This window comes from Manacus candei, unplaced genomic scaffold (assembly GCF_025592945.1).
Source record: "Manacus candei isolate 608988 ecotype Guabito, Panama unplaced genomic scaffold, ASM2559294v1 h1tg000084l, whole genome shotgun sequence".
NCBI classification, from domain to species: domain Eukaryota; kingdom Metazoa; phylum Chordata; class Aves; order Passeriformes; family Pipridae; genus Manacus; species Manacus candei.
The window spans coordinates 4,234,726-4,262,692 of NW_026138132.1; the positions used below are offsets into that span (position 1 = coordinate 4,234,726).

Below are 27,967 nucleotides of genomic sequence, written 5' to 3' on the forward strand. Positions count from 1 at the left end.
GGTGCCACCCAATGCAAACCATTCCAGGATTCTCCAATTCCATGATTCTGCATCAAAAGGGATGTTTAAAAGGAACTGTAACACCACCACATTGCATCTATGCCCGCGTTTATTTATACTGAACAGCTTTAAAAATACAGAATAAAATAGCTTTATCTACTATTATTCACAACATCTGGTCCAAATATTACATTTTTAAATATTTAGTTGTTTAATGAAGCAATGTTAGAAAAAAACCCAAACAAACCATGAATTAAAAAAAAAAATCCAAAAACAAACAAACAAACAAAAAAACCCAAACCAAAACTCCATAAAAGAATTACACATCTTGGAACAACAACAACAAAAAAAAAATCAAACAACACCTCCCCCCCCAAATAAACTCTTGCTGTTTAACAAAAAAAGTTTTACAGCCAAAGTCAGTCACAAAAAGTCATGGAAAAAGAAAATTTATCCCCACTGCCTAAGAACAGTCAATAGTTTGTTACGCCAAAGGTTGTTATGAACAGACAAATACAAGAATTTGGACTGGCAGTAAAGATGATTGACCTGGAAAGGTGGAGGAAAAGCCAGAGTACACAAGGCAAGTCGAGATTTCCCTCTGATATCCATAGGTATGGATGGCAACAGCCACAGGCAGATGGGAACCAGCCAGGGATCCTCAGGATGGCTCCAACACGGATCCCAACACTTGGAGCAGCCCAGGGAGACCCTGGGGACTCGTGGCCTCCCCAACCCCACAGCTCCACAGCCCTGAGGGGGCTGTGAGCCTCCAAAAACACAGAGAAACCTGCCCCAAGTGGGACCTCTCTGCAAAAAAGAGTGAGCCACAGCTCCCCTTGCTCCAAAAAAGCTCAAGGAAAAAGGAAAGTGAAGTCGCTTTTGGTTGCAAAAGGCCACGGAAAAGAAACGTGAAGGTCGTGCTGGTCTCACACGCGCGTTTGACACACCAGAGATTGATTACATCGAGCACAGTCGGGGTGGGTGAGGCATCCAAGGCTCGCCCAAACCATCAGACACCAGGGGTTTGGGGCCACGTGTGCCTGGAGTGCTGTTCATACCCGAAATGACGTGATTTCCACACTCTGGAAGGATAAATGTACCAATGAGGGGTCGCACTGATGCTCCTCGGGGAGGGTTTTCTGTGCAAGCGCCAATTGTGCACCGGGAGCCCCGAGGGCTCAGTGGGGAAAGGAACGAGAAAACCCTTCAGTTTTGGGTAGGAACACAAACATGGGTAAATAAAGTATACACAACCACTATAGATTCGTCAATGAAGAAATTCTACCATCACATGACATTGTCATGACACTCATACCACTCCCTCCCAGGAAAGCGCCGCCGTTATCCTGAGTGGAAATGTTATTTTTAATATATGGAAATAAAATACTGCAATATATTCATGTACAAACCAAGTTGTCATATTTCAAGTCAGTATTAAAAGGCATAAAAGCAAATTTTGGGGTTTAAAAGGTTGAACTTTCTGAGCGAGGTACAAGGTGAAGTCCCTCTAATATGACAACGTGAGTCAGCCACAGCAGGCAGCTACGAAACCTAAATTTCTATAGGTACAATTTGCAAGTATTTGCTTTAGAAAACGTGTTTCAACATGTCAGCAAGAATCCTTAATTTAACCTAAAAAAAATACAAGAGAATATCAATTACAAAAATCCCAAGTTACTTTGTTTGTATACATTGATGCCACCTTTGATATGACAAAATGATATTTCTACCATGAATATTTGCCCTTCCCTCTTATGGTTGAAACATCTCATCACCTCTTAACTCACCTCTCAGGTGTTGCCTTCCCTGGGTGGTTGGAGTTTGGCTGTTTGAAAGGCAGGGAAGAAAACAGAGAGGAAAATACAGTATTGCATTTACAGTCAGGTTACATCCGGATGCCACCAGCAAACATGACATGACGTGTTTAAATGCTTTTCCAAACTGCAGCTTAATCCCCCAACACACCTTTCAGCAGCTCAGGATGGGCACCCAGCTCCCCTGGAATTTCACAGCAGCCACTGGGGTGGAAAAGTGACCAGGAAAAGTGGCCACGGGAGGGTTTAAGGCCCAAAATCACCTGCTGCAGCTGCACAAACCCAGAGGAAATTCAGTTATTTCCCTCACAAGGAAAAGCAACGGGTCTCCTTGCACTGGCAGCACTGGTGGGGTCCAGGTGCCTCAGGAAAAGGGAGCTTCTCTTCCCAAGGTACCTGTGATCAGCTCTGTCCTCGCTCACCTCAGCCCAGGTCACTCCAGGGGCTGCCTCTGGCTCCATCCCGACCCTTCCTGCACATCCCAGGGGCTCCAGCAGGTCTCCTTTCCCAACCTGAGGCCCACCTTTAACCATTCACCCAAGGGATAAGGTGGAGAGTCCTCAACTGACTGACAGGGTTACAAAAATGACCAGAACCTCACAACTGCTCCTGGTGTTCCCTGCAGGACAGGCCTGCCCGCCCTCAGCCAGGGGGGAAGGGGCACAGGAGGGCCCAAAGTCACCCAGAGAACAAAACCCAACAGTTAAACACAGAACTGCACTGCACTTGCTCAGAGAGTTGTTCCAGTGCTGCAGGAAAGGAGGAGTGTTCTGCTCCAGGGAGGAGGAAAACTCCCCTTGGATTCAGTGCCCTGGAATTTGAAGTGTCTTGGCAAATCCCAGGTGAGCCAACACATGGCTTGACCTCAGCCAGGGTGAGAGGAGACAAACTTCTCATCACCTCCTCTCTCTGAAGTTCTCCAAACTGCTTGGGGGAGGAGCTGGAAAGCCTGGGAACAGGAGTGTCCCTCCCATGCTGCTGGATGGGGCAGCTCAGCTGCTCTGAAGTGGCACCACTGGAAATAAAAAGGTTTTTTTCTCCATTTCTCAACTTTTACAAGATAATCAACTTTGGCATTTTACATCACCACAACCCTTTGGGTTGTACAACCACCAGAGGTGGCTTTTGTTTTCCTTTGTTATGTGTATTTTTAACTCCCCCACGTCTCCCACACATCTTTGGTTGAACTTAAAGTCGGGAAATCTGGAAGCTTCGTGCCACTGATCAGAGGTGTCTGCACTCCAACTGTGTGCAGGTGGACGTGGGAATGGAACACCTGACTACCTGGAGAGGGAAAGTTTAAAAAATGAGGAAAAATGACTTTGTTTCACAGGCAAACAAACCTCGTCTACTACACAACAACTCTTCTGACCAGCTTTCGAGACAGCCCAACTGACACTGAGACTGCAAACTACTGAAAGTTCCCCGAAGCAGGAACAAAGGCATGCTTGGATATGGAAAAAGCGGGATAAAATAGGTTCTGGAAACAGCCATGGCATGCTGAGAATATCCACGGAATCATTCCGACTCTACACTACTCAGTACTGATCCGTTACGCTCCTGCCTTGCCCTCCCACCCCAACCCCTCCATGCTTCAAAAACCCAGAACAAATTCACCTGGAAGCAGAGAAGACAGAGTTCCTGCGCTCCTGTCCAGTAGTCAAAGTTTGATAAATATCTCAGGGAATTACAGGATCCACTGTTATGGTTTTCCAGGAATACAAAACGCAAGCACCGTAGAGCATTACTGGCCTTGAAATTACATTACACGACATTTCCCTGATGATTCCACAGCTGAAAATGCTTTTTGGGGCCACACTGAAGTCTAAAACTAACTTGCAATAGTAAGAACATTAAACAGGAATAAAACTGTTAATTATGAATGCATGATGAGCGTGAACACCCACAAAACATCAGAGCTGAGACTATTCCAGGAAAAAAAAAAATCTCTGAGTGGTGCCCTGATTGGACCCGATACCCGTGAAACCATCCGTGGGTGGGGCCACCAGATGTAGTGTCTCTGCCATTCCAAACCCCCTTCCCAGCAGGAATGAGCCTCTGGACAAGCCCCACAAGGAGAGAAGGAAGAGGCAATGCAATGTCAGCTGCTTGTGCAGCATCAGCTGTTGATATCCCATAAAAACCTCCTGCCCAGATCCAAGCCAGCATTCCCACCACCTGGCATTCCCTGCACAGAGACAGGGGTTAACTGCTTAGCTGCTCAATTCATTGCCCTTGCTGTCTGGGAAACATCCTGCTGGATGCAGGCACTGGACTAAAAAACCACCAAGTCCTGTCTGGAAGTTCAAGTTTCCCATCCCTGTAACACTCCAGCCACGTGTCCCTGGGTAGAAACCCTGGGTAGAAACCCTGGACACTGGGATTAGCTGGGGGAATCCCAGGTGGAAAAAGCAAACGTTCAGAAAATGAGAAAAGGTGTGAAAGAAGTGGCTCCTGCAGCACTGAGCCAGCAGAAGGCAGTCCTGGTTTTCATGGGCAAAGTTAGTGCAGAAACTTCCTGTCTTGGCACTGGATGTGCCACTGGAATTGTGGATAATTCAAAATAATACTTTCATGATTTGCCTTTATCAACTGAATCCAGTTTTCAGGGTACTGCAAATATGGAATGTGCAAATCAGGGAGTAAAAAACAAGATCTATGGGATTTGACATGACTAAAAGTAACTATTTTTCCTTTTTTTCTTTTCTTCCCCCCCCCCCTTCCCACGGATTCAGATTTCCTGGCATAACCAACATTGCCAGCAATGACTGTGCCAAGTGAGGGCTCCAATAAAATCAAAATTTAAGTTAATTAAAGTTTTTCAATAGCACCTACACACTTCCAGGACCTAAACCCATTTAAAATAAACAGACTTAGGTACCACAACTCCCCCAAACCCCTGGAATTTGCCCCAGAGACACCAGATCTGGCTCCCACCACCCACAACAGGAAAAGCCTTTTTTTTCTTCTTCTTCTTTTTTTTTTCTTTTTTTTTTTTTTTAAATCTGTCTCAGCTCTGGTTCCAGAATTTAAATGCAGATATACAAAACATATATTTTAATGCTTCTTAATCAGCAAGAAACTGCAAATACATCTTTTACTACAACTAGATAATATAATTTCAACTAAGGCTATACTGTAGCTTCTGAGTCTTCGTCTGAACTCCTGCAGTTACTGCTTTTCCTGAAGCCTTTCCACGTGTATCCCATGAAGGTGGGGCTGATGGGCAGGAAGCTGAAACACCTGTATTTTTTAATGAAGTTCATGCCAAAAGGCAAATCATACGTTTCCATGCCATCCAGGGATTTGCTTCCTTTCCCAATCCCTTTCTTCCATTTCCGTATTCCCCTTTCCTCAGGGCTTCCTAGAAGGCAAAACAAAAGGAAAAAAAAAAAGATATATATTCCTGGATATCTTTATGTGTACACACAAGTAATAAAGCAGAGGTTAAAAGAAGGAAGAAAAGCTCAAGGCTCAGCCACCACGTTCAGCAAAGCTCTGAAAGGATCTTCCAGACTCCTCAGAAGGGCAGGAAGAGGGAAACAAATACCATGTTTAACTTTTTAAGTGGAAGTCGAGGCAAATTTTTCCTCTCGAATGGAGCAGGTTTGGGCTCTTAAAACAGTTTTCTCTGCCTTCTGAAGACTGTTGTGGGGTGGTTTTGATCAGCTCTTTGGGATGTTTATGGGACAGAGGGCTCAGCCTGGAAAGGATCCCGGGGGTTCCCAGGGAAAGCCAGGCCTGCAGGTGTGAGGATGAACAGGAAAAGCAGGGCTGTCTCCCTGCTCCCCTGCCCCCCTGGAGGGCTGTCACTGCAGAAAGGCAGCTGTTGCTCAGGACGAGGAGAGCCCAGTGCTGACCTGGGATGGTGTTGTCCAAGATAAAGGCGACGCAGCCCCCGACGAACATGGCTGTGGTGAGCAGGACGTTCAGCACCTGATCAATCCCTGCTATTCCTGCAGAAACAGGCACAAATACAGACCTTTTGTCATTTTTATCATGCATACACACATCCTGCCAAGTTCAGTGAGGGATTTGTTCAAACAGCACTCTGGAAAACACGTGGGAATTAATGCAGAAGAACCTTCACCTAACACAGCCCCCCATGGGACACTCTGCCCCAAAATGTAACTCCATGAACTTTCAGTTGCTCATAAAAATGTCACAAAACACCATTTGAGAGTCTGCTGCAGACACAGCTGATTTAAACTATTGATTTTTTTTTATAGATATATTTTTTTATTATTAGAAAACTATAAAATGGAAAAGAGAAATGTCCAAAATGTAAAATGGTGTGGGACTGAAGTAACTCTTTTTAAAAATCTTTATTTTTTAAAAGGGCAAGACTTCAAAACACCAGTTCATGGCAGAACATTCTATTAGTGTGTGATCACCCACCTCTGCCTGAACAATCTGCTTTGTGAACCACTTAAAGCAGGACAGATATGCCCTTAAATCCAGGTCTGAAGTGACAACTAAATACTGTCAGTTAATATTTCCTTTAAAAACACCCCAAACCAGTGAAATATTCCTTTAGAGAGCCCATCTCTGATGACACAGGATGTCATGATCACCGCTGAGAGGGGAATACTAAACCAGAAAACCTTCCCCATGGATTCCCCAAAGCTACAATTTGATTAACAGCCTGGAGTTCATTAAAATTAAAATTCCCATTCAGAACATGTGTCTGCAGTGACAAAAAAATTCAACTCCCCAAAAAAATCCCTTCCTCCCAAACTCTACCTCGGTGCTTCCCCTTAGTCTTTTAACATCATTTACATCTCAGATTCACCCTTTTTGTCTTTTTTCCTGGTATTTGCCCCCTTTCATTGCTCTATGGAGTACCAAGAAAAAGCAGGAAAACCTCAGCTGTATCCCACTGAAACATTTAATTCAGGTCTCACCATCCTAATTAATTCTCCTCAGAGAATATACATATATACACACACACACATATAAAGCTTATCTGTATCTACAGCTTTTATTGTCTCCAAATACTTTGGGTTTTCTCTTACTGACCTTTCCATTCCTTTGTACCTGTTTGTACTTCCCATGTGAGTGGAAGGGAAAAGCAGGTTTTGTGTGGGTGAGCAGGAACACGTACCTGTGACCAGGGGGTTCTGTTTGAGATAACTTGGGAGGACGAGCCCGAAGAAAATGGAAAATCCAAGGACAAACAGATTCCGAGAGGAGTTTAAATCAATGAACTGGAGGTTTGACAGACCCACAGCTGTAATCATCCCTACATAAAAAAAACCCAAAAAACAACAAAGATCAGCTTTTAGATAGGCTTTTCCTTCAAAAACAGATAGAAAAATACATATAAACACAGAATTGGAGTGAAAAAGAGGAGTAAAGTCCATATTACCAAAGAGGGTGCAGAAGAGAGCCCCCAGCACGGGGTCGGGCAGGGATGCAAAGAGGGCACTGAACTTCCCAACCATCCCCAGGAGCAGCATGAAGGCAGCTCCATACTGGATCACCCTGCGACTCCCAACCTGCAGGGAAAAAAGGAAAAGACACTGGGAAAAGTCTGCACTTGGTCCAACTTCACACCTGGAAATTTATTTTGTTACTCTCCTTCTCAATTAAATTTCTTCTCAAGCTTCCTGTGTGCTTTTGTTGGTGCTTTCCAAGCGGCCCAGCTGGGACAGGGCTGTGCTCCAGCCTAACAGAACTTGCTCTAATTTGGGTTTTGTTAACACCAAGTCAGCTTTAAAACCACGTGTAAATGCTACAGCACAACCACCAGGAAATGTGGTGCAGGCCCAGCTACAAGAGAGAAAGCAAGGAGAGGCCACACCTGGGAGAGATGGAGAATGGAACAAATAAATTCCATGTGTTGCTGCCCTTTGACACAGCAAGATGTGGATGAGGTGAAAGAGGAGTGGGATTTCTAAGCTGACATTACCAAGGTTTTGCAAAACCCCTCTGAGACCAGGACTGAGTTCACTCCACATGCAAATCAGGGCTGTGCTGACACTGAAACCAGGGGCCTGCACTTCCTTCCCAGTTTTATTTTAAGCACCCAAACTTCAGGCAGTGTTTGTCTGTGTTGCAGTGGTAGATGATAAACCTGAACAGTTGATATTTTGACACTGTTCCAGTACCAGAATAGGTGCCCCAGGGACAAAAAAAACCCTTTTACACTGTAAGGTGGTTTCTGGCAAAGCCCTTTGCAGGTCTCCTGGTACAGAGTATTGGGGTTCAAAGCAAAGGAGATATTAATTTGTTGACCAGGTGTGGCTGAGCTAAATGAGTGCAATGAGAAACACAAGATAGAGCAGGCCTGAAAAATGGTCCTTCTCTCCCCCCCTTCCTCACTGCTGAGCTCTCAGGTGGGATTGTTCACCTGCAAACAGGAGCTACACCAGCAAATTGGGGAGTTCACTAAATTACAAGAGAGTTTAACTTGCACCTTTCTCTACCTTATGAAGACATTCATTTCCTGAGGGGCACCAATATCTTGCTCTAAAATAGAGTATCACCAATATCTTGCTCTAAAATTATCTTCCTGCATGAAAGAGGCAAATTCTTTAGAGACCCACATGCTGGTGACACTTATTTATGCAAATGCTCAATCACTGCAAGGCAAACAAATTAAGCTCCTCTGGAAAGCTACTGAAAACACCCTGGGCAGCACTTAGCTCAGCCTGCATATTTACTGCCAGCACACACACTTCAGGTGATTATTTGGGAGTGCATGAGGTGGGACCTGGTACCTCCAGTTCCCCACCACCATTATGGCATGAGCTGCCCAGACTTCAGCCCCAACTGATCAGAGTTAATTGATGCTCCTCTCACCAAATAAAACTCACAGACCAGCTCAGAGATTGGGCAGTATTTACATCCAGTTGGAGCCTGAAATTTAAGTTCTAAGTGTCATTCTGTACCAATTTCAAGGAGGGTAAATGCCTTTTGAAATGATAGAATGGGATCACCAGGATGATGCAGCACTAAGGATTTTCCCCTCCCAAATAAACAACAGAGTATCCACATGCCAAAAATCTATTTAGGCAGAAATGAAGTTGAAATACTGTTAGGAATTTAGGAATGAGTGTGCAGGCAGGAAAGCTAGAGGAAGCACTGGAGCAGAGCCACCCAGCTGTGCCACTCTGGGCAAGGCACATTCACTCCTCCACCACACGCTCTGAACAGACTAACTGTGGTCAACCCTGCTTCAGCTGCCATCAAACATTCATTTTTTACTGTCCCAAAGCAAAATGCCCACTCATTTCTGTGGGCTGTTAATAGAAAAGTGTTGTTAATTCATATCAACCCCCATGAATAACACCAGAAAGGAAGCAGAACAGAATAAACCTTTCTTTAAGGATTTTTCTGACTAAAATTTCTTCTAGGAAATTTCCATCAGCAGCTGAATGGCAACTGGTACAGACAGCAGATGGTGCTGTTAGTGTTATATTTCATCCTGAACCCAGTAGAATAATCCTTTGTGCAGGAAACAAATGGTGGTAGATGATAAACAAATGGGTGAAGATAAATATATCATTTATATTGTATTAGGTCAGAGGGATGAGTTATTGGAAGCACAGAACACACATTTTCCACCTCATGTGCATGAAGGATTTATGGCTTCCATGCAAAATCCACAACAAGATGTACCAATTTACAACATAAATTACTGCTACCAATGTTGCTGGTATTTCTTAACAAGGTTAAATTAACAATATCAAGCAAATCTCTCTGCAGCCCAAGGCCTCCCAGTTCAAGGCACTCATCCAGTCCCACATGTGAACAAAGGGATTCCTCAATATATTTTGTTGATTAACACCCCAAAAAATACGTAACCCCTTAATCAGTGCCTTAAAAACAAACATTTAGGGTACATTTAACTCTCAAATTACCTTGACTGCAGTGTCTGTGTCAGTGTACAGATGTCTGTCCTGGTACAGATGCAGATAAAGCCCAAGGACCACAAATTGCACTTTACTGTGTTCAAATGAGGCATTAAAAACAGTCACTTCCCTACTGATGCCTTCAGAGCCAAGACATCCAAAAAGTACCAATTTCTACATAGTTTACAGTGTTTATGCCTCACTCAAACCACCCCAGAGCCCTGGAATGCTGCCTTGGTTTTCCAAGGGACAGTTTATTTGGCAGCATCTGCTTTCTGCAGGTTCTAACTGCCTTCTACTCCGAATAAAAAGATCTTTGAGGCCCTGATGCAGAATAATGCATTTCCACCAGAGAACAGCTGGTACAGACAGGCAGGTGAATTCAGAATGATGTGTACAGTTTGTCTGCACGAGCAGAATGGTTTCCTGGAGAAGGATCATGCTGTGGATCATTACCTGAGAGCTCAAGGTAAAGCACATACCTTTGTGATGCCCAAGACACCAATGTTAGGGCTGGAAGAGGTGGATCCATTCCCTGTCCCAAATACCCCATCCAGAACACAGGAGAGACCCTCGATAAAAATCCCCCTGTAAACCACAAACAGAAACCAAGAGTCAGTTTGTTGAGCACAGACTCCTTCAGAGGGCATTTTATGGCTCAGGGTTACAGGGGGGCTGTCAGGGCATCTGTTCCATTATGGAATTATTGTAATTCATGTTTCCAGCTCCAACAAACCTGGAACACCCATCTGAGTTCTGTTTTCTGAGTCTTAGATACCCACATTCCTAAACTGAGGAAATTACAACATAATTCAAGTCAAACTTAAGAGCTGCTCTTTATTTCTCCAGCTGCATTTCAGGTGAATTTGACAAAACACCCCAAATTCCAGACCTGATTTAGAATTCTGTCCCTATGGAAACCAAGCTATCAACTTCCACAGACTCCAGTAAGAACAGGACTGGGATTCCAACACTCCATTTGCAACAAAATAATTCCACATGACAATTGCATCTTGTATTTCAGCCTCTTGGCTTTTGTGTCTGACCAAACTGTAATGTTTCATCTCGGAGCACATCCCAACGGGAAAAAAACCCAAAAACCCAAGTAGCTGAAGACACTGCAAACATTTCTGGTTTGGCCAGACCTGTTTATTGCATGGATGGGTGGAGGAGGAGCACAGGACAGCCGGGCACAGGCGTAGTAGTCCCCGATGGACTCGATGATGCTGGCGACGACGGCGCTGAGCATCCCGATCACCCCGGCAGCAGAGATGGTGGGCAGCCCCCACTGAACTGTGGGGAGAACAACACTGAGACCTCCCCTGCACAGAAACAACTCAGGTATCAAAAAATACAGCCATTTCACGGAATCATGGAATTGTCTGGCTTGGAAAGGATCTCTAAGATCATCAAGCTCCACCACTCCCCCAGCACTGCCAAGGCACCACTGACCCATGTCCCCGAGTGCCACATCCACAGGGATGTCAAATCCTTCCTGGGCAGGGGGACTCCACCCCTGCTCAGGGCTGGACAGCCCTTTCCAGGAAGGAATTTCCCCAGTATCCAACCTGACCCTCCCCTGGCACAGCCTGAGGCCATTCCCTCTCCTCCTGTCCCTTGTTCCCTGGCAGCAGAGCCCAACCCCCCCCCAGCTCCCCCCTCCTGTCAGGGGGTTGCAGAGCCAGAAGGTCCCCCCTGAGCCTCCTTTTCTCCAGGCTGAGCCCCTCCAGCTCCCTCAGCCTCTCCTGCTGCTCCAGCCCCTTCCCCAGCTCCATTCCCTTCCCTGGACATGCTCCAGCCCCTCAATGTCCTTCTAGTTCTGAGGGACCCAGAACTGTCCCAGGATTCAAAGTGCCTCAGCAGTGCCAGCACAGGGGACAGTCCCTGCCCTGGGCCCGTGGCCACACTATTTATGCATCTTTAATGGAAACAACAAGCTCCCTTCACTCAAACACAATCTGGCAAGTCCACGTAGATGAAAGAAGCAAAGGAAAATCTGCCAAACCAACTGCTTTGATCCTGCTTGGAAAAGTCCCAAAGAACCACAAAACCCCACCAAAAAGAATTCCTCCTGTTCAGAAGGCAGGAATTTGAGCTACAGCTTGTGGGAAAACAATTCTGGTCAGTGAGGCAGATGCCACTTAATTATTACTGCTCAAAAACCTCAGCCTTTGGTTATGAGTTTCGGTTATCAAACAGGATGGGCCACAACCAGCTCTGATCACTGCACAAACACCTCCCCGCTCCAAACTTTTGTAGTAGAGAAAATAAGATTAATTTAAGCCTGCAGAAAAGCTTGGCAGGTTTTCCACAGCAATTGCCTCGATGCTTTTATCTCTTTGAAATAGATGAGCCTCTTGCAACAAAAGGAGCTTGAAATCACACAACCGTGAATGAAGTTCACAAATAGGAAAGGTCTAATCACAGTGAAGTTTTCCTCCTCTTCTTTCCCAAAAGCTTCTATGCTTCATCTTCTGCTTTACAAGTGGTTTCTTTTAAGAACTAATCAGAACCAAAGCATATGGGAAACCACAAGGAAGCTGCCTCATGACAGTGGAGTGATACACCTAACAATTTATATTATTTTATTCTCTTATTACCCCTTAACTTCTGAGCAGCACAAGGTGAACCAGTTGTGTAACTCTATCTCATGGAATAAAACCAGCCTTTAACAGCTTTAAACTCAGAGATGGCCAATAAAAGAATACAAGTATCCAACTGTTGTATGAAGTGTTTGGTGTTCCCTTGTAAATACTTTCATTGCCTGTTGATAAGCAGGGACTGGCATTCTCTGACTTGCCCATCGGCCCAATTCCAACCCCACTCTGGCAAGTCAGGACATTTTTGTCATTAACAGTTGTGCCAATTCAGGGCTGGGTGTCTTTGGGGCAAGGAAGTAGATTAAGCTGGGAAAACCTGCACACAATAGTGATTCTTTAGACAACGACTCAGTGACTGCAGTGGCTCCACGGGAGCTGAAGTAACATGACCTTGTCATTGCACAACACCAAAGCACTGCCAAGGACTGACAGCAAGGACTGGGAATCCACGTTTTATGGAAAGTCACAAAATGTTATCAAGAGCTGCCCAGATAAACCCTGCAAGTGCCTCCTACAAACTCCAGTGTCACAAACAAAGCCTTTCTTGGGTGAGATCTTAACGAGAAAAAACCATCAGCCCCCCCATGGCTGTTGTTAGATCAGTGCATGCTGGAATCATGGAATGGTTTGGATTGGAAGGGATCTCGGAGATCAACCAGTTCCACCCCCTGCCATGGGCAGGGACACCTTCCACTAGCCCAGGTTGCTCCAACCTGGCCTTGGACACTTCCAGGGATGGGGCAGCCACAGCTTCTCTGGCAATTCCATCCCAGCCCCTCACCACCCTCACAGGGAAGAATTCCTTCCCAATATCCCATCTAGCCCTGCCCTCTGGCACTGGGAAGCCATTCTCCCTTGTCCTGTCCCTCCAACCCTTGTCCCAAGTCCCTCTCCAGCTCTCCTGGAGCCCCTTCAGACCCTTGAAGGGGCTCTCAGGTCTTCTCTGGGCAACCTGTGCCAGGGCTTTCCCAAAATCCCATCTCCCCCCACTCCCTGGCATTTAAATCCATTCCAGTGACAGGTTAAACCCAAGTCTTTCAGCTGCCTCTGGGCTGGAGCTGAGGAGGGTCTGAGACCCCCAGTGCTGCTGGTGGGATGGAGCTGGAGCTGCCAGAGATGGGCAAGAACATGGGATGGTTTGGGTGGGAAGGGACCTTGGAGATCATCCAGTGCCACCCCCTGCCATGGGCAGGGACACCTTCCACTGGCCCAGGTTGCTCCAACCTGGCCTGGGCAATTCCAGGCACAGCCCATCCGCAACCGCTGTCGAAGTTCCTCGGAATTTATCACTGAAACAGCAACACTTCTGAAACAGGAGAACTGACGCTCGCAGGGCTATTATTGGAAAAACGGGGGCATTATTGGGAAAACTGCCCCTCAGAGCAGCCCAACTTACAGGGGTAAGGGACCTTGAACCAGGGGGCCACCTGCAGCACTTTCTGGCGAGCGTCCGTGCGCGCGTAGAAGCCGTACTCGGACCTCTCCGAGGGAAACACCTTCGTCACCGTGAAGATGTAGCACAGCAGCCACGACACCAGAATTGCCAAAATAATCTGGGAGAGAGGAGAAGTCTGTTAAAATCTGTTAAAATCAACCCTCGGCAGCAAATAATCCACCAAGAGTCCCTGCGTGGAACACTGTCAGCCCCGGATCCGAGCGGGGTTTGAGGTCTGAACAAGCAGCAAATGCTGTAACAGATCCTTTGGGTGCCTCCCCCCGGCCCCCAGGAAGGTGCTGTTACAAAAGCTCTGGAATTGGAGCAAGTCTCTCCTCTCCTTAACAAATGGGAAAGTCTCCAAGTGGGCACTTTAACAAACTCGGGAATTAGTCTCAGTTTTACCAGAGGAATGAAAAGAAGCCTTTCACGGGGGAACTGAGAACTGCTTTGGTAAAATGAGACGATAACCATCTCACCACCCCTTTTTGGAGGGCTCAGTTTAGGCTTTCCCTGCATCCACAAATATCCCTTCTTCTCTCCCTCTTCCCTCCCCTCCATGATCTTCATCACTCCAACAACCCCTCATCAGACATCAGAATGGGATCTGGACACGAGAATATTTCCTGTGGCCAAAGAGCCACTTAGTTGCCAATAAATCCATTTAAGCTTTTACCTCACCTTTGTGATCTGTTGTATTATTAAGAAAAATCAAAACTGAGATTAAAAAAACCCTGAAACACAAATCAGGGTTTTCTTTGCCAAGTGAAGAACAAGTTGAAGGACTTACAGGGAACATCTTGAAAAGCTGCAGCCTGTATGCTGTCCATCCTTTCTTGGATTTGTAAATGGGTAAGGGGAATTTGACATTTCTGGCATACTGAGAGAACAACAACACTAGGAAAATAGTCCTGAGAAAAAAGGAGGAGGAGGGTGGGACAAAAAAGACATGTCATTAGCACCAATATATTATAAATCCCTCCCAGCATTAACCTGTTCAGGTTCTTCAGACACGAGACATTAATGTACATTTTCAATTTAGCACGAGACAAGGCATTTTAAGAGAACATAATTTTAAATAAATTATTATTCCACAAAGGCCAAAACAACACAATTTGGATTCTAAAGTGCTGCAAAAACAGCCAGCACCAAACAGGTAAATGAACCAGGACAAGGATTTGGGCTGAAGGGAGATTTCCAGCCATTCCTGTTCTGTGCTCCTGCTTCTTTTCCTCCCAAACTCTACCTGTGCTCCAGGTCTGCTGAGTACGAGGACCAAAACTTGCTGAAAAGAAGGAAAACTGAAGGCCTGTGTACAATAATCTTTACATCTCAAAATCTGCATAAAACTCAAAAGCACTTGAAAATTTTCTGAGGGAAATTATTTCTTCTATTCTTGAGAATCCTTTTTTTTTTTGTATTTGCATCTAAACAGCTGCAAATGAAGCAAAATAGAGCCCAAAAAAAACTAAGATTTGATGCAATTGCATTCACCACTTTTAGATGCTTAATTATTATGCATTTCCCCCCCTCACTGAAACTGCCAAGCTCCTCTACATGTTAAAAATCCATTTTTACAGCTAAAATAAGCCCCCACTGCAATGCAAAATAAGAAGCCAGGGCACGTTGCTCATTTCTGAAGGAGCCAACCCCAGCTCTGCTCTGAAAAGGCCTCACAAAGACTGAGCTGTCTGAAGAAGCAAAGCTTCCCTGAAATCTGAGATTATGTTTTTATCAGCTGACTTTAGAAAAAAGTGGATTTTCAGCCTCTCTCCCTTCTCTGTCCCAGCTCAGCTCCAGTGTCACACACAAACCAGCTTTATTCTCCCTCAGTCTGCAGAACACAGAGCACAAGGAGGGGCATTTACAGCCCCCACTGTTGAATGAAAGGCACCTTTTCCTTGCAGGAAACACTTTGGCATCTCTCCCAAAGTCCATTATGGAAAGATGGGCTCCCCTCTCTGAGGACAGGTAGCTTTGTATTTTGATTTATTTAGCACAGAGTTGTAAAAAACATAGTACTATTATATTATTGCAATTAACATCACATTGGCTCCATGGCAGAGGGGCTTCCTGCCAGTCTGTAAAATATCCCCAAATCCCTTAAATCCCCCAAGTTTTATTCACCAGATAAAAAGCCCAATTCAGGAATAATTTCCCTTTTTACAGATCATGATGAGATGTGTTTTATGGATTAAATTATTCCAGCTTGGCTTCTGCAGAACAAGAGAGGTCAGAAAACTGTTTGGGAAACTGGGAATATTATCCAATAGCACCTGTAGAAAGTCCCAGCTCTCCCACAAGTGATGCTGAAGGAAGGATTTTTATCTCAGTACAATTTCAAGAGCCACATCTTGTAGAGCTCACAGTCACTTTTGAGAGGCCATGGGAATTATTTCCAACAATCCACATTTTCACTCTGCCAGAAGCCAGAAACACTTATTGACTGGGTAATATTTAAATGCTGCTCCTAAATTGATTTGGTTTTTTCCATCTGCAAAATGTCAAGTTGAATTACACGTTTCCATGTCCAACTCCAAGATCATTCATTTCATGGGAGTCCCAACTTGCAGGGAATTTGTTTTACAGGCAAATAAAACGTTCCTGTGGATCAGCTGCTTAACATAATAGAATTACAAAAATATTCATGATGCTCCCATCCAAGATAAAAGAAAATTAAAGAGCCCTTTTAATCATAAGCTGCACTTACAGAATACTTTGCATGTTCAAAGGACTGTGCAAACAGATTAGTCAGATCAGAATCTGATCTCATCAAGGCATTCCTTCCTCCCAGAGCCAGCACAGTTGGGTGCTGAACACTGACTGCAGCAACTGCTTCAGCCAGTTCCCTTCTCCCTAAAATTTGCTTTCCAGCCTTATTTGGCTGGTTATCCAGCTCATGGGAAGCTTTTGTCTTCATCTCGTTTTTCTCAGCTATTCCTTTTTATACCACTGATCCCAGTTCTTTAATTTCCCTGGCACACACACACCAGGCCCTGAAATTCCCTCAAAAAGCCTTTCTGTCCACTAAATAGAAATCTCTCTACTTCTGGCTCATCCACTGATGGCATTTATGGAAATATTTGTTGCTCCCTGTCATCACACAGATTTCTCTTGGACACAGGTAAGCAAAGCAGTCCCAGTGACAAAGGGACCAGTACCACCAATGGGATTTGCCTGCTGACACAAACACAAAACCAGAAATACAAATGGGTCACTCATCTCTCTGGTGTTTTGCTGAATCATCTCTTCTTATAGCACTGAAGCCAATCCAGCCAGTGGCTCCCAGACCAACTCTTGCTTTACAAAATTCTGCTCTCCACACCCTTCAGTTATTGTCCTTTCCTGCCTCCTCAAGGTCACGGAAACACAGAACCCCAGAATGGTTTGGGTGGGAAGGGACCTCAAAACCCACCCAGTTCCCCCTCACATCATGGGCAGGGACACCTTCCACTGTTCTGAGCTGCTCCAAGCCCTGTCCAACCTGGCCTCAGACACTTCCAGGGATGGGGCAGCCACACCTTCTCTGGGCAACTGAGTTGCTGCTGTCATTGCCAAAGTGCCAGCTGACCTTACCCAGACCCACTCACATCCCTATTCCTGCACCCGTTGTCCCTCCCTGCTGAGGAGTCCTGCAATGCCACCTTTGGTGTCCTCCCTGCTGGACAGTCCTGCAATGCCACCTTTGGTGTCCTCCCTGCTGGACAGTCCTGCAATGCCACCTTTGGTGTCCTCCCTGCTGGTAGCACTGCAATGCCACCTTTGGTGTCCTCCCTGCTGGACAGTCCTGCAATGCCACCTCTGGTGTCCCTCCCTGCTGGTAGCACTGCAATGCCACCTCTGGTGTCCCTCCCTGCTGGCAGCACTGCAATGCCACCTTTGGTGTCCCTCCCTGCTGGCAGCACTGCAATGCCACCTCTGGCAGCCGAGCCGACCCCAGCGCTTCCCTGACACCCAGCACTCCTACATGACAACTCACCACCCTCTGGCCTGAGCCAGGAGCCCCCCCCAGCAGTACTTACAGCATGGCAATGCCCCAGTGCTTGCCAGCTCTCTCCCCAGCAGCCTGGAAGCCGGAGAGGCCGATGAGGGCCACGGTGGGGGTGATGGTCAGGGGGCCGATGTAGCGCAGGAGGGCCCCGGGCAGGCCGAGCAGTCCGATCACCACCTCGATCAGGGAGGACATGATGATGGCACCTTGGATCTGAACACACAACAAGGGCAAAGAGCCACCTCAGTCCCCTCTGACAGGCAAAGCCAAAGCGTTTCTTTTTCTGCTCTGGATTACAAACTGCACTTAAAAAGAATTCAGTGACACAGAAGAACTCAGTATATTTTTCGTCATAAAACAGCTCATTATGTTTAAGTGACTTATTGCTTAAGCATAACACTTATGGTTTGTTTTTTTTTCTCCACAAAACTATTACACAACAGACCAGTGGGCCAGTCTGGAAGCTGTGTGGAAAGCACATCACACTGTCAGACAGGAGACCTGGGGTCCAGGCTAACCTTTAAGCTCTCAGATCGAACGGCAAGGGTTGGTGCGCCACGAGGTGATGCTCCTAAAGCTCCTAGGGGCAGAGTGTGTCTGCATTGGTCACAAGTGCTCCTTAGAAGCTGGATTAGAGCAGCGTTGTGGTCTCAGGAGACTGTCAGCCCTCTTGGCTGCAGGGCTCTTGGCAGGATGTAGCTATGGTTTGAACATGGGGAAGAGAGAGGGGTTGTTTTTAATTAAGAAAAAGTTGGCAGCCCAAAGCAACGGGATGGGAGATAAATTCCATGACACACGCCCTCGTTTGGACCTGGCTATCTACCACTCCAGCGTGGTACAACCCTCATCCTGGGCCCTGCAGGGCTGAGAGTGGAGAAGGACTTTGGGGGAGCTCTGCAAGTCTCTTGGGAGAATCAACATCTTATCAGGAGAGTCTCCAACTTAAAAACTCTTGGGGGATGACCCAGCTTTGCTAAACTGTGGGTTCATCTTCCAGGGGCCAGCCCACTGCACAGGGCCAGCAGGCAGCAGGTCTGGCAGCAGCTGAACTGCTGCCAATGAGCACAAAGCAGAGGTACAAGAAGAGTTTGCATCTCACTTGAGCATTTCACTGCACGACTTTTGGAATGTGGTAACTAACTCCTGGTATTTGCTGTCCAGTACGAACAGGTTGGAAAGATGAAAGACTTCCATGAGATGAGTAAAGGGATATATTCAAATGGAAATCGCAGTGAAAGAAGAAATTACCAACTTAAAGACAAGGACACACAGATGTTTGGGTGAGAAACTTAACTGGAACTGGACAGAGGGACAGCTAAAGGCAACTCCCACATTACCTCTCGGATCCGGGGGTACCAGATGTGCTCGGTGTGCGGCAGCTCTGCTGTCCTGTTTGTAACTGTTATATCTTACAGAGAGGAGACAAGAAAACACAGGCACTTATTTATTTATTTATTCCTCAGCCACTCTGCCATCCTTTCCTACAAAATAACCCCCTCCTCATGCTGGGTCTGACAAAGGAGCCTGGATTTACACAGAGAACAAGCTCTGCAGTGCTACCAATGAAGTAGCAACAGCCTCACATTCCCCAAAAACCAACCCTTCATTCCACCCACCACACCAAAGTGGGAACAAATCCTAACTTTCAGGAAGGAAGGTCAATTGGGGATTCCCTTCCCACTCCAATAAACAGATGAATGGAGAATTACTCAAGTGCACACTGGAATCAAAGGCTCCAACTCCGTCAATTTAGGTCACCCACTGAATGAACTGACCCGTGGCAACAACCCCAACTGGCATCTTTTGAAGGTGAAAAGGTCCAAGAGGAAGATGCAGCAAAGCTCTTTTGGAAAGGCTGGAGTAGTGGGAAAATGGCTTTGCCATCCAAGGTTATCAGACAGGATTTTCTTTCGACAGGATGTGTATTCAGTTACTGGCACATTCTGAATGTGAACCAACAGAGATGCTTAAACATATAGATAATATAAATTAAATTATTAGAGAATCCAAAGGAGCCCTGGGAAGAACTTTAGGTAGAAACAAGCAGCTTGATTCTCTATGGGGCTGCCTCCCACTGCCCACAGCCTTGTTACTGAATAACCACACCCCATTAAAAAGAAAACTGCCAGAGGAGTTTCCACTTCAGTTTCTAATCTAATTTAAAGCCAAACACCCCATCCCAATGAGCTTTACTGCATATTTCCCCTCTGAAGTTAAAACCTTTCAGGATGATGACATTAGCAAAGGAAGAGCTCAAATGAACACCCAAATCTTGTCAAAACCTGTCAGGTATGACTTAAACAGGGAAAAATCCTGGTCTTGAGGTGATGCTGAACATCAAACTTCCTCCTACTCAACTTCAAAGGATTCGACTGAACTTGCTATTTCCAAATATTGGGAAGGAACATTTATGGAATGTAAATGCAACAGAAGAATTACTTTGTGCTACTGTTGGATTTCTTTTGACAACATTTTTTTAATATTAAAAAGTCCCCAGAAATAGAACTCCACAAGGGCATTTTTAGGAATCTTTTTCTAAGGCACAAAGATTAACATCGTAAGAGGAGAGACTTTTCCTGCTGCCTTCCAGTTTCCCCCTCAGAAGGTTTGGCTGTTGCACTTTAAGTGATCTGGGCCATTGGTCACTTCCCCCTGAACAAGCACAAACAACAATTACCTGTGTTATTACATTTCCACTTCTCCAGAGAGAGTATTGCTCTGGCAGGTGCTAAGAATGCAAAAGCACTGGCTTGGAACAGGGGTAACCTGTTGGAGGGAAAGGAGAGGTGGTGACATTCAGTGGTGCCCCAGCACCGTGGCAGGAGGGTGGGCACTGAGACTCGAACCCTCAGCCAGTCAGGAAAGTGTGAAATGGGAGAATTCCTCATCAAACAAACCCAGCCAGTGAAATACTCACAGACTCCCCAAGCCAAAGAGCCACCACCACCCACACGAAGTTCCTACCAATCTGCACCGGGTCATTCCAGGCACCAGGGGGTGATGTCAGGTTTTGACTCAGAGCTCAGGGATGCAGGTCTGGGGTAACCACCACACAGACTGCTGAACAGGCAGCTTTTCCCAGCCCACCACAGCTCACAAGCCCTCTGCAGGGGCAGCCTGCAGGCTCAGTGCCTCCCCTCTGCATGACTGCAAGCACAGTCACTCAGACACTCATCTGGAAGTGCGTGTGTAAATAACTGCCAGGTTGATAAAAGCAGATTAGATGTTCCAGGTGCTTACCACCAATAAATACAAACACTGCAAGAATTTCAAGATGACATTCTTAGCATTGGTGTTTATACTTCCCAAAAGATTTAAGATTGAAAGAGCATCTACCAGCATCAACTACGTGTTTACTGACCTCACTGCAGGCCGTGTAACACAAACACGCAGATGTTACTTAACTACAGACAAGGTTCACTTTGAACTATTCTATAAATACTGACAGTAATTGCAATAAGATTCCCTTTAATAGCAGATCTCAAAGTGGAACACGTGGTTATTGCCCCTGAGCTGCTCCATGTTATGGCTTTTAAGCCACAGTGAAGCTCCTCGAGGGAGGGCAAACACCAGGAGAGGAGACAGAACTGCAGCAGAATCACAGGAAGACCAGAAAAGGCTCAAAGGAGAAAAAATACGTGGAAAAAATCCTCTACACACTGAACACAGAAAAGATCAAACCAGAAGCATGTTACTAATAGTTGTTAAGTTTACAGGCAGGAGTTGGAGCACCACTGGGAAGCACTTTGGGCCTTGGGCACCCTAAAAACCCACTGAAAAGGGTATCAGCAACTCCATACAACTCATGAGCCATCCAAGCATGGCTGATTGGATGCAATTCCCCCTGGGAGTCTCTCCAAGTACAAATCCCAGTTTTATCTCTGGGAAGAAAGACATGGTTGGCAGCTCAGTGAATGATTCACCTTATTTTGCGGGTTCATTAAGCAAACTGAGCTGCTAGTGCCCATGGCAAGATCTGCAACACCTGAGACAAGCTGTTACTGCTCCATCCCACCTACACAGCCCTCTGTACCTCCAGAGATCTTGTAAATACACTTTGCAAACACATTCTCCAGTGATGAACTCAGCTGTACTGAGACCTGGGTCCAGATTGTTCTGTATCACATTAAATATCCTGAATAATCACATCTCAGCACGTCCTGTTTAACCCTTACATGACACAGTTCCAAAAGGACCAGCAGACTCAAAATAGTGGGGTTTTTCCCCAAGCAGGGAAAAAAAAAAAAAGAAAGGTATTTTTTTTTATTTTTTTATTTTTTACCCTTATTCCTCAAAATCAGCCAACCAAGATCCGTCTCCTTCTGAAGAGACAGCTCCAGTCTGGAATGTGACTTATGGATGTTAAGCCAGGCACCCACTGCTAGTCAGCTAAAGCCCCAAAAGCTTAAAGTCCTAAAGCTTGACTGGGACATCATTTTAATTTCATGACAATATGATCAAGTTGCTCAGTTTTGCAGCAGCTCCTGTGAGGATGGAGGGGTTTATGCAGTTAAAGTCATCTGGAAAGGTCTCATTATCCCAACATGTCCCACGGATGCAGGAAAGCTCAGACAGTGATGGGCACAGCAACAACCCTGAAACCTGAGGTAGATTAAAGCTGGGTTTGATTGTCTCAGTCACTAATTACCCTCGATCCCTGCCAAGGCTCCTGGCTCACCCCCCAACCTGGGGAATAGCTGGAATTCCTAAAACCAGTCTGGGTACCAAACTGACCACAACTCTGCCTCATAACTGAGCTAAATCCTTCTGTAAGGACCTTTCAACCGTGGAATTTGACCTTTTGAAACCTTTATTTGCTGAAATACTTTGCAGTTGACAGACTTGCCAATGAATACTTTAAAATCTCATTTAAAGGCCTTTGCTGCTATATCCCATTCCCAGCCTTACATAAACCCCCAGCCACGTGGTAAATAGTTATAAAACAGCCAAGCGTGGAGATTTTCTCCTTAAATACAAGTTATTTTAAGGCCCAAACACAATTGCCTTCAAGTATATAAAAAAATGTAACTCCAGTGCAAGTGGGAGCCACTGAAAAGGGGAAAATCCCAACAGATGGAGGGCAGGGGTGGGATTATACACAAGGAACAGAGAATTTCAATATGATGGGACCATCAGTTTAGTCCTTTTATTTCTGAAAGAGCCCAAAATAACTCATTAAGTAATAAAGGAATTAAAAATAAAATTAAAGTAATAATTTTTTAAAAATAAAATGGAGAAAAAGAAAATAAAAATAAAATAAAGTCATGGTAAGTAATAAAGAGCCAAAATTAGTTAGGGGGAAAAAACTGAAATATGACAAATGTGAGGAGATAAGGTCTCAGGAAACATGAAAATTAAGCTTTTCTGATAAATTTGAGGCAGAGGAGGAAAGCTAGTAGGGGTAGAGGAAAACAAAGCCCCCCTCTGAGCTCATCCCCATCCACAACTTTGCACTTCCAACACAACTGGAAGGTTTCAAACTTCAACAAATCCAAGGAGGAGGCACTCAAAGCTGAACAATTAAATCTTATAATTGTCCACAATCCCTCCATTCCCTAAAAAAAAAAAAGGACAAATCGAAGATGGGAGGAAAATCCATCACTCCCATGGAAAGGGAAATTCAGATCAGCAAGGGGGACAACTCTGCTCCTCCAGGAGAGCTGCTGGAGGGTTTGTGGTTACAGCACAAAGAGCCAATTGGGCTGAAAATACCACTGTTAACTCTGGGGAGTCTTGACTTAAAGAAAATATATTGAGGAAAGAAAATTTTCTCCAATTTCAACAATTTTCACTATGTTGTTTTGTCATCAGAATGAACTTTTTACTCAAAATAGAGGAGTGATCTCCTGAGTTGAGTAAGATACAAAAAAAATATGGGGAAGGTTGGGGTTTTTTTAAGGAAAAAGAACAGACAGCAAATCAAACTTAACTAAAATAGCAATCAAAGACTACACTGGAAAACCCGAAATATTTGGCAAATTTTTAGATAAAAAGCTGATCTACCACAGGCTTGGTTTCTGTACCCCTGAGACAACTCTGACACCCAAAAATCCTGGTTCTCAGATAAATCTGGGAAAATGTGGGAGGTGTTTGGCCACTTGCTGTTGGAAAATAGAAAATTGCTCTGAAATGGAACTAAATGGCCCGTGAATCATTCAGGGAAGCATCTGAGGGAATCCTCTTAACTATGCACTTTGGTTCTGGTTTTCCTTATCACTCTTGGTTTATCCTCTTGAAAACCATGCAGAAGTAACTCCACAGGTTTTAGTTATTCCCAAAGTTTAAATAAACACATCGAACACCTCTGCAGTGATCACTGTGAAACACAGGTTTCTAAAGAAGATTTATCTTCATGTTAATAAAACTGACAACATCCTGTCCTTGCCAACACCAGATTTATCCAAGTATTTGCCAAGTGGGCTCTTGTTTCCTCCTAAGGAGAGGTGAAGGCATCCCTGGAAAGCTACACCTTTGTGTGTGGGTACTCCTAACTCCAGGCATGATCATGACCTGCAACTCAGAGCAACTAACAAATAAAAACAAATTATCTGATGCACTGGAAGGTAACAGAGACTCAGTTCAGAGAATTACAAGTTACCCTCATCACCTTTCCCCACCTTTTTAATTTGCCAAGCCCTTTACAGGTAATTTGGTGCAGGACTGATCACAACCACCTTAATACTAGAAAGAATAAAATATCATTCAAGAAACAAATAACAAATAAATAATAACACCCAAATTAGTTGCTCTTTACCACAGTGTATGAATTTTTTCCTTTTCCCCAGAAACACTTCTGCCTTCTCTGTTCTCATGAGTTTCCCTCCTCCTTCTCCTGTTTCCCTGCTGTATTTTCTTACCCTTGGAATGCCCTTTATTATTTCAGATCCACCTTTTTTTGGGAGCAGCTTTCTAAAGCTTGCCCTGTGTCTGACCTATCCTGTGTCTCGTGTTCATCCTTTGAAAACACATCCCCTCCCTCTCGGATCTTGGAAACCTCAACGCGTGCCTGGCCTTGACACCACCCCAGCGAGCCCCAAACCTCACCTGCAGCCAAAGGTTGTTTGTAACAACGTGGTGATGCCCACACAGAAGAAAATGGTCCCAATCAACTGGCTGGTGGCCCACTGGTCAAAGCCCACACACATGGCATCGGCCAGCAGGAAGGGCACGGCGATCGTCCCGCTGAAGCACGTCAGGTAGTGCTGCCAGAGGCAAAAGCTCGGTTAATTCTGCACCCACTGCTCAGAAATAAATTCATTTATCACCATCTTTTCTCTTGCTTTGGATATTTTGAATTTCCACCCAGGATCTCTTCCTGGTCCTAAGCTTTTCTTCAAATATTTCTTTAAATATTCTCCCCCAGCTACCACTCGCCAGTTGCTAATGATCCCTGGCTTTGTAGCATAACCCAGGTTATTTAAATAGCTGCAGGGCTGCTGCTCTTGAGCAGGAGGTATCCAGGTAACTGTGCTGGAAACAGAGAAAAGCACAGGAGTAGCTGCATTCACTTGCACCCATGTGAAAAACCCTCTGCTCACAAATGAACCCGGAGCACACACAAAGCAGGATATGCAAAGGAGCTCCCAGGGACCAGAAACCAGGCACTCATTGGTTCCTTCTCAATCCAACCACATGAAGCAAAACAAACAAACAAATTCACTGTTTTGAGCAAAGCAAGTAAAAATAGAACTCCCCCAGAACTGCCTGTCCTTCAGGAAAGGCAGAAATAAAAAGGATGCCTTGGAATGTATTTGTTTGGAGAGCTCAACGTGTTTTACAGATATTACCAAATTCCCAGCATTCCTGTGGGACAGATATTATTACCACTGGAGAAAGGAAGGAGATGAAACTGGAGCTGTTCTGCTTCCCACAAGTGAGGGGCTGAGCTGGCAGTAGGGTCCAGCTCTCTACTACAGCCTTACTCACTGCAGGAAGCACATGTTCTTACTCCAAGGATTCTCCAAGGAACACAGAAGTTTCCTGCTCTGCTTCCCAGCAAGACAGGCCCACAATGATGCTCTTAAGACTTGAAATAACTACTAGCAGCTTTAATATTCAATATTTCAGGACTAAACCATCGTCTCTCTTTATCTTTAATTCCAGAAGTGCAAAATGTCACTTCTCAAGGTCTCCACTGAGTATTTGCTGAAAAAACTACTCAGAATTGAAGTAACTACAGTAGCAGCTTTAATATTCAAGATTTCAGGACTAAACCATTATCCCTCTCCATCTTTAATTCCAGAAGTGCCAAATGTCACTTCTAAAGGTCATCGCTGAGCATTTCCTCACTTACTTACTAACAGAGCTTATAAGACTAAAGATTTGAGTGAATCTCACAAATGCAGGAGCAGAAAACAGAGCATTATCAACACAGTGATCTCAGTGTGTGATCAGCTTCAGAAGAAGCCTCTTAACACCTTCTTCAAACACCCGAGAGGGCGAAGAATAAAATTCTCACACACACAAATGCAACGAACTGGGCAGAAAACACTGAACAAGCTTTAGAAGGTGCAGAGGGAGAATCAACCCCTGGTTTGGAACATACCTGTAGCCCCAAAAATATGCAGAGGTACCAGGGAGGAACATCCTCAATGGTGTAAATCATGTCAGTCCTCTGGGCGTCCAAACTGCCGCTGCTGTCCAGGGTCTCTGCCAGGGAGCTCTGGGGGTGGCAGGGGGCAAAGGGGGGGAGCACACAAAGGACACAGCAGGTTATTGCTCTGCACCAACAAAGTGAGTCTGAACTGTCAGGCAACTCCCCATACTCCAAGGCTGGTCCAACACTCCCAAACAATGCTGATACATGACATTTTTAAAGCCTTTTACCTCTGACCAGCTCAGCTCCAGCTCCTGAATTTGTCCTGATCGTGCTCCCTGCTGTCAGTCATCCCCTGCTTATTTACACAGGGACTTATTTATAATTGCTGATTTATCACAGAACTGATCTGGCAGCCAAAAGGTGACCAAAAATGGTATAATCATGACAAAACTATTAAGAAAAACCAAAACCAACAAACCAAAACCACAAAACCAAACAAAAAAAGGAATTAGGGAAGAATTGGAACTAAGTAGAAGAGCCACCAGTGGCTGCTCCCAAAGCAGAAGGGCTCTGTCCTTGCATAAGAGACCAAAATGACAGACAAAAAATTCCTCATTATGGTAATTCTTACCCAATTCCATCTTGGTTAACCTTTTTTAGCCAAAGGATTTATTATTTTTGCTTCCACCCCACATTCAAGCAGTCAAGAAAAATGCTAATTATTATAATCAAACACATCCCCAGCCAATTCGTGTCAGACTTCCCCTAGGAATTTAAATCCCTGCAGGAATTTCAGTGAGACCACACTCTGCCCCACCACATGCTCAGAGGGCCAACAGACAACTGACCACATATATTCACACATCCACATCCCTGTGGGTTTTCCACTAAAACAAAATCCAGCTCCATCATTTCTCCTTCAGAACTATGGAGAATCATTTCCTTCCAACTCTCCAGTTTGGGAATTCCTGAGAGCAAAACCACACTGCTCCAAAGCCCCAACACCACAGTAAAAGCAGGAGGAAGTATCAGGTTTTATCATTACCAAGAAACCAAAAACCCCCTTATGTAAGAACTGTTCTGCCCTAATCCACACCAGGACACAACAAGCCCACGTGAAGTCGCCTCACACCAAGACTGGGAGTTCTGCCAGACCTGTGACTGCCTCAGATGGTCTTCACTTCTCCAGAAATCCCAACATATCCACAGGTCACACTTAGGGAACCTCCACTGCCTATCACCTACAAGGCCAGGGAAGCCAAACTGCCTCCTGGTCCTTCCCTCTCACCTCAGTCTTCTGTTGGGAAAACAGGTGCCACTGGGATAATTCTCCTGACACAGGATTATGGAGAGGTTGGGGGTATTGCAGTGGAAAAGTAAAATATAGGAACACTAATCTCAGAAAAGTCTTTTAAACCACATTAAGCACCAGGCAATCCTCTCACCAGAGTACAGGTCCTAAACTGAGGAATTAGGGAAACTGTTCCCTGCCCAACCCATCGGGTCAATTTGCAGCACCACTGACAACACTTTCATCAACTGAAACATGAATTTTTTCTCTCCTGACCCAATTCTCTAAAAAATCCTGAAAAAAATCCTGAAAAAATCAGGAATTTGAACTACAGAATCGTTAAGGTTGGTAAAACATTTAAGATCATCAAGTCTAACTGTCAACCCATCACCAGCACCACGTTCAACCACGTCCCCAGTTGCCACATCAGCGTGTTTT

The 27,967-nt window shown here is 45.2% G+C and overlaps 1 protein-coding gene across 2 annotated transcripts in view; it reads right to left on the reverse strand.

Moving 5' to 3' along the window:
* Window positions 1-91: 91 nt before the first annotated feature.
* Window positions 92-27,967, reverse strand: part of SLC23A2 (solute carrier family 23 member 2) — a 58,200-nt gene continuing 30,324 nt past the window's right edge. For both annotated transcript variants that reach the window (XM_051811841.1, XM_051811842.1), the window contains exons 4-16: window positions 26,245-26,361; window positions 24,744-24,901; window positions 20,377-20,465; window positions 19,037-19,107; window positions 17,731-17,912; window positions 14,499-14,619; window positions 13,670-13,826; window positions 10,819-10,966; window positions 10,156-10,261; window positions 7,186-7,315; window positions 6,922-7,059; window positions 5,678-5,773; window positions 92-5,181 (exon numbers count right to left, since the gene is read on the reverse strand). In XM_051811841.1, the coding sequence (XP_051667801.1) occupies window positions 4,949-5,181; window positions 5,678-5,773; window positions 6,922-7,059; window positions 7,186-7,315; window positions 10,156-10,261; window positions 10,819-10,966; window positions 13,670-13,826; window positions 14,499-14,619; window positions 17,731-17,912; window positions 19,037-19,107; window positions 20,377-20,465; window positions 24,744-24,901; window positions 26,245-26,361 (1,746 nt within the window). In that variant the 3' untranslated portion in view covers window positions 92-4,948. The remainder of the gene's footprint in view (window positions 5,182-5,677; window positions 5,774-6,921; window positions 7,060-7,185; window positions 7,316-10,155; window positions 10,262-10,818; window positions 10,967-13,669; window positions 13,827-14,498; window positions 14,620-17,730; window positions 17,913-19,036; window positions 19,108-20,376; window positions 20,466-24,743; window positions 24,902-26,244; window positions 26,362-27,967) is intronic.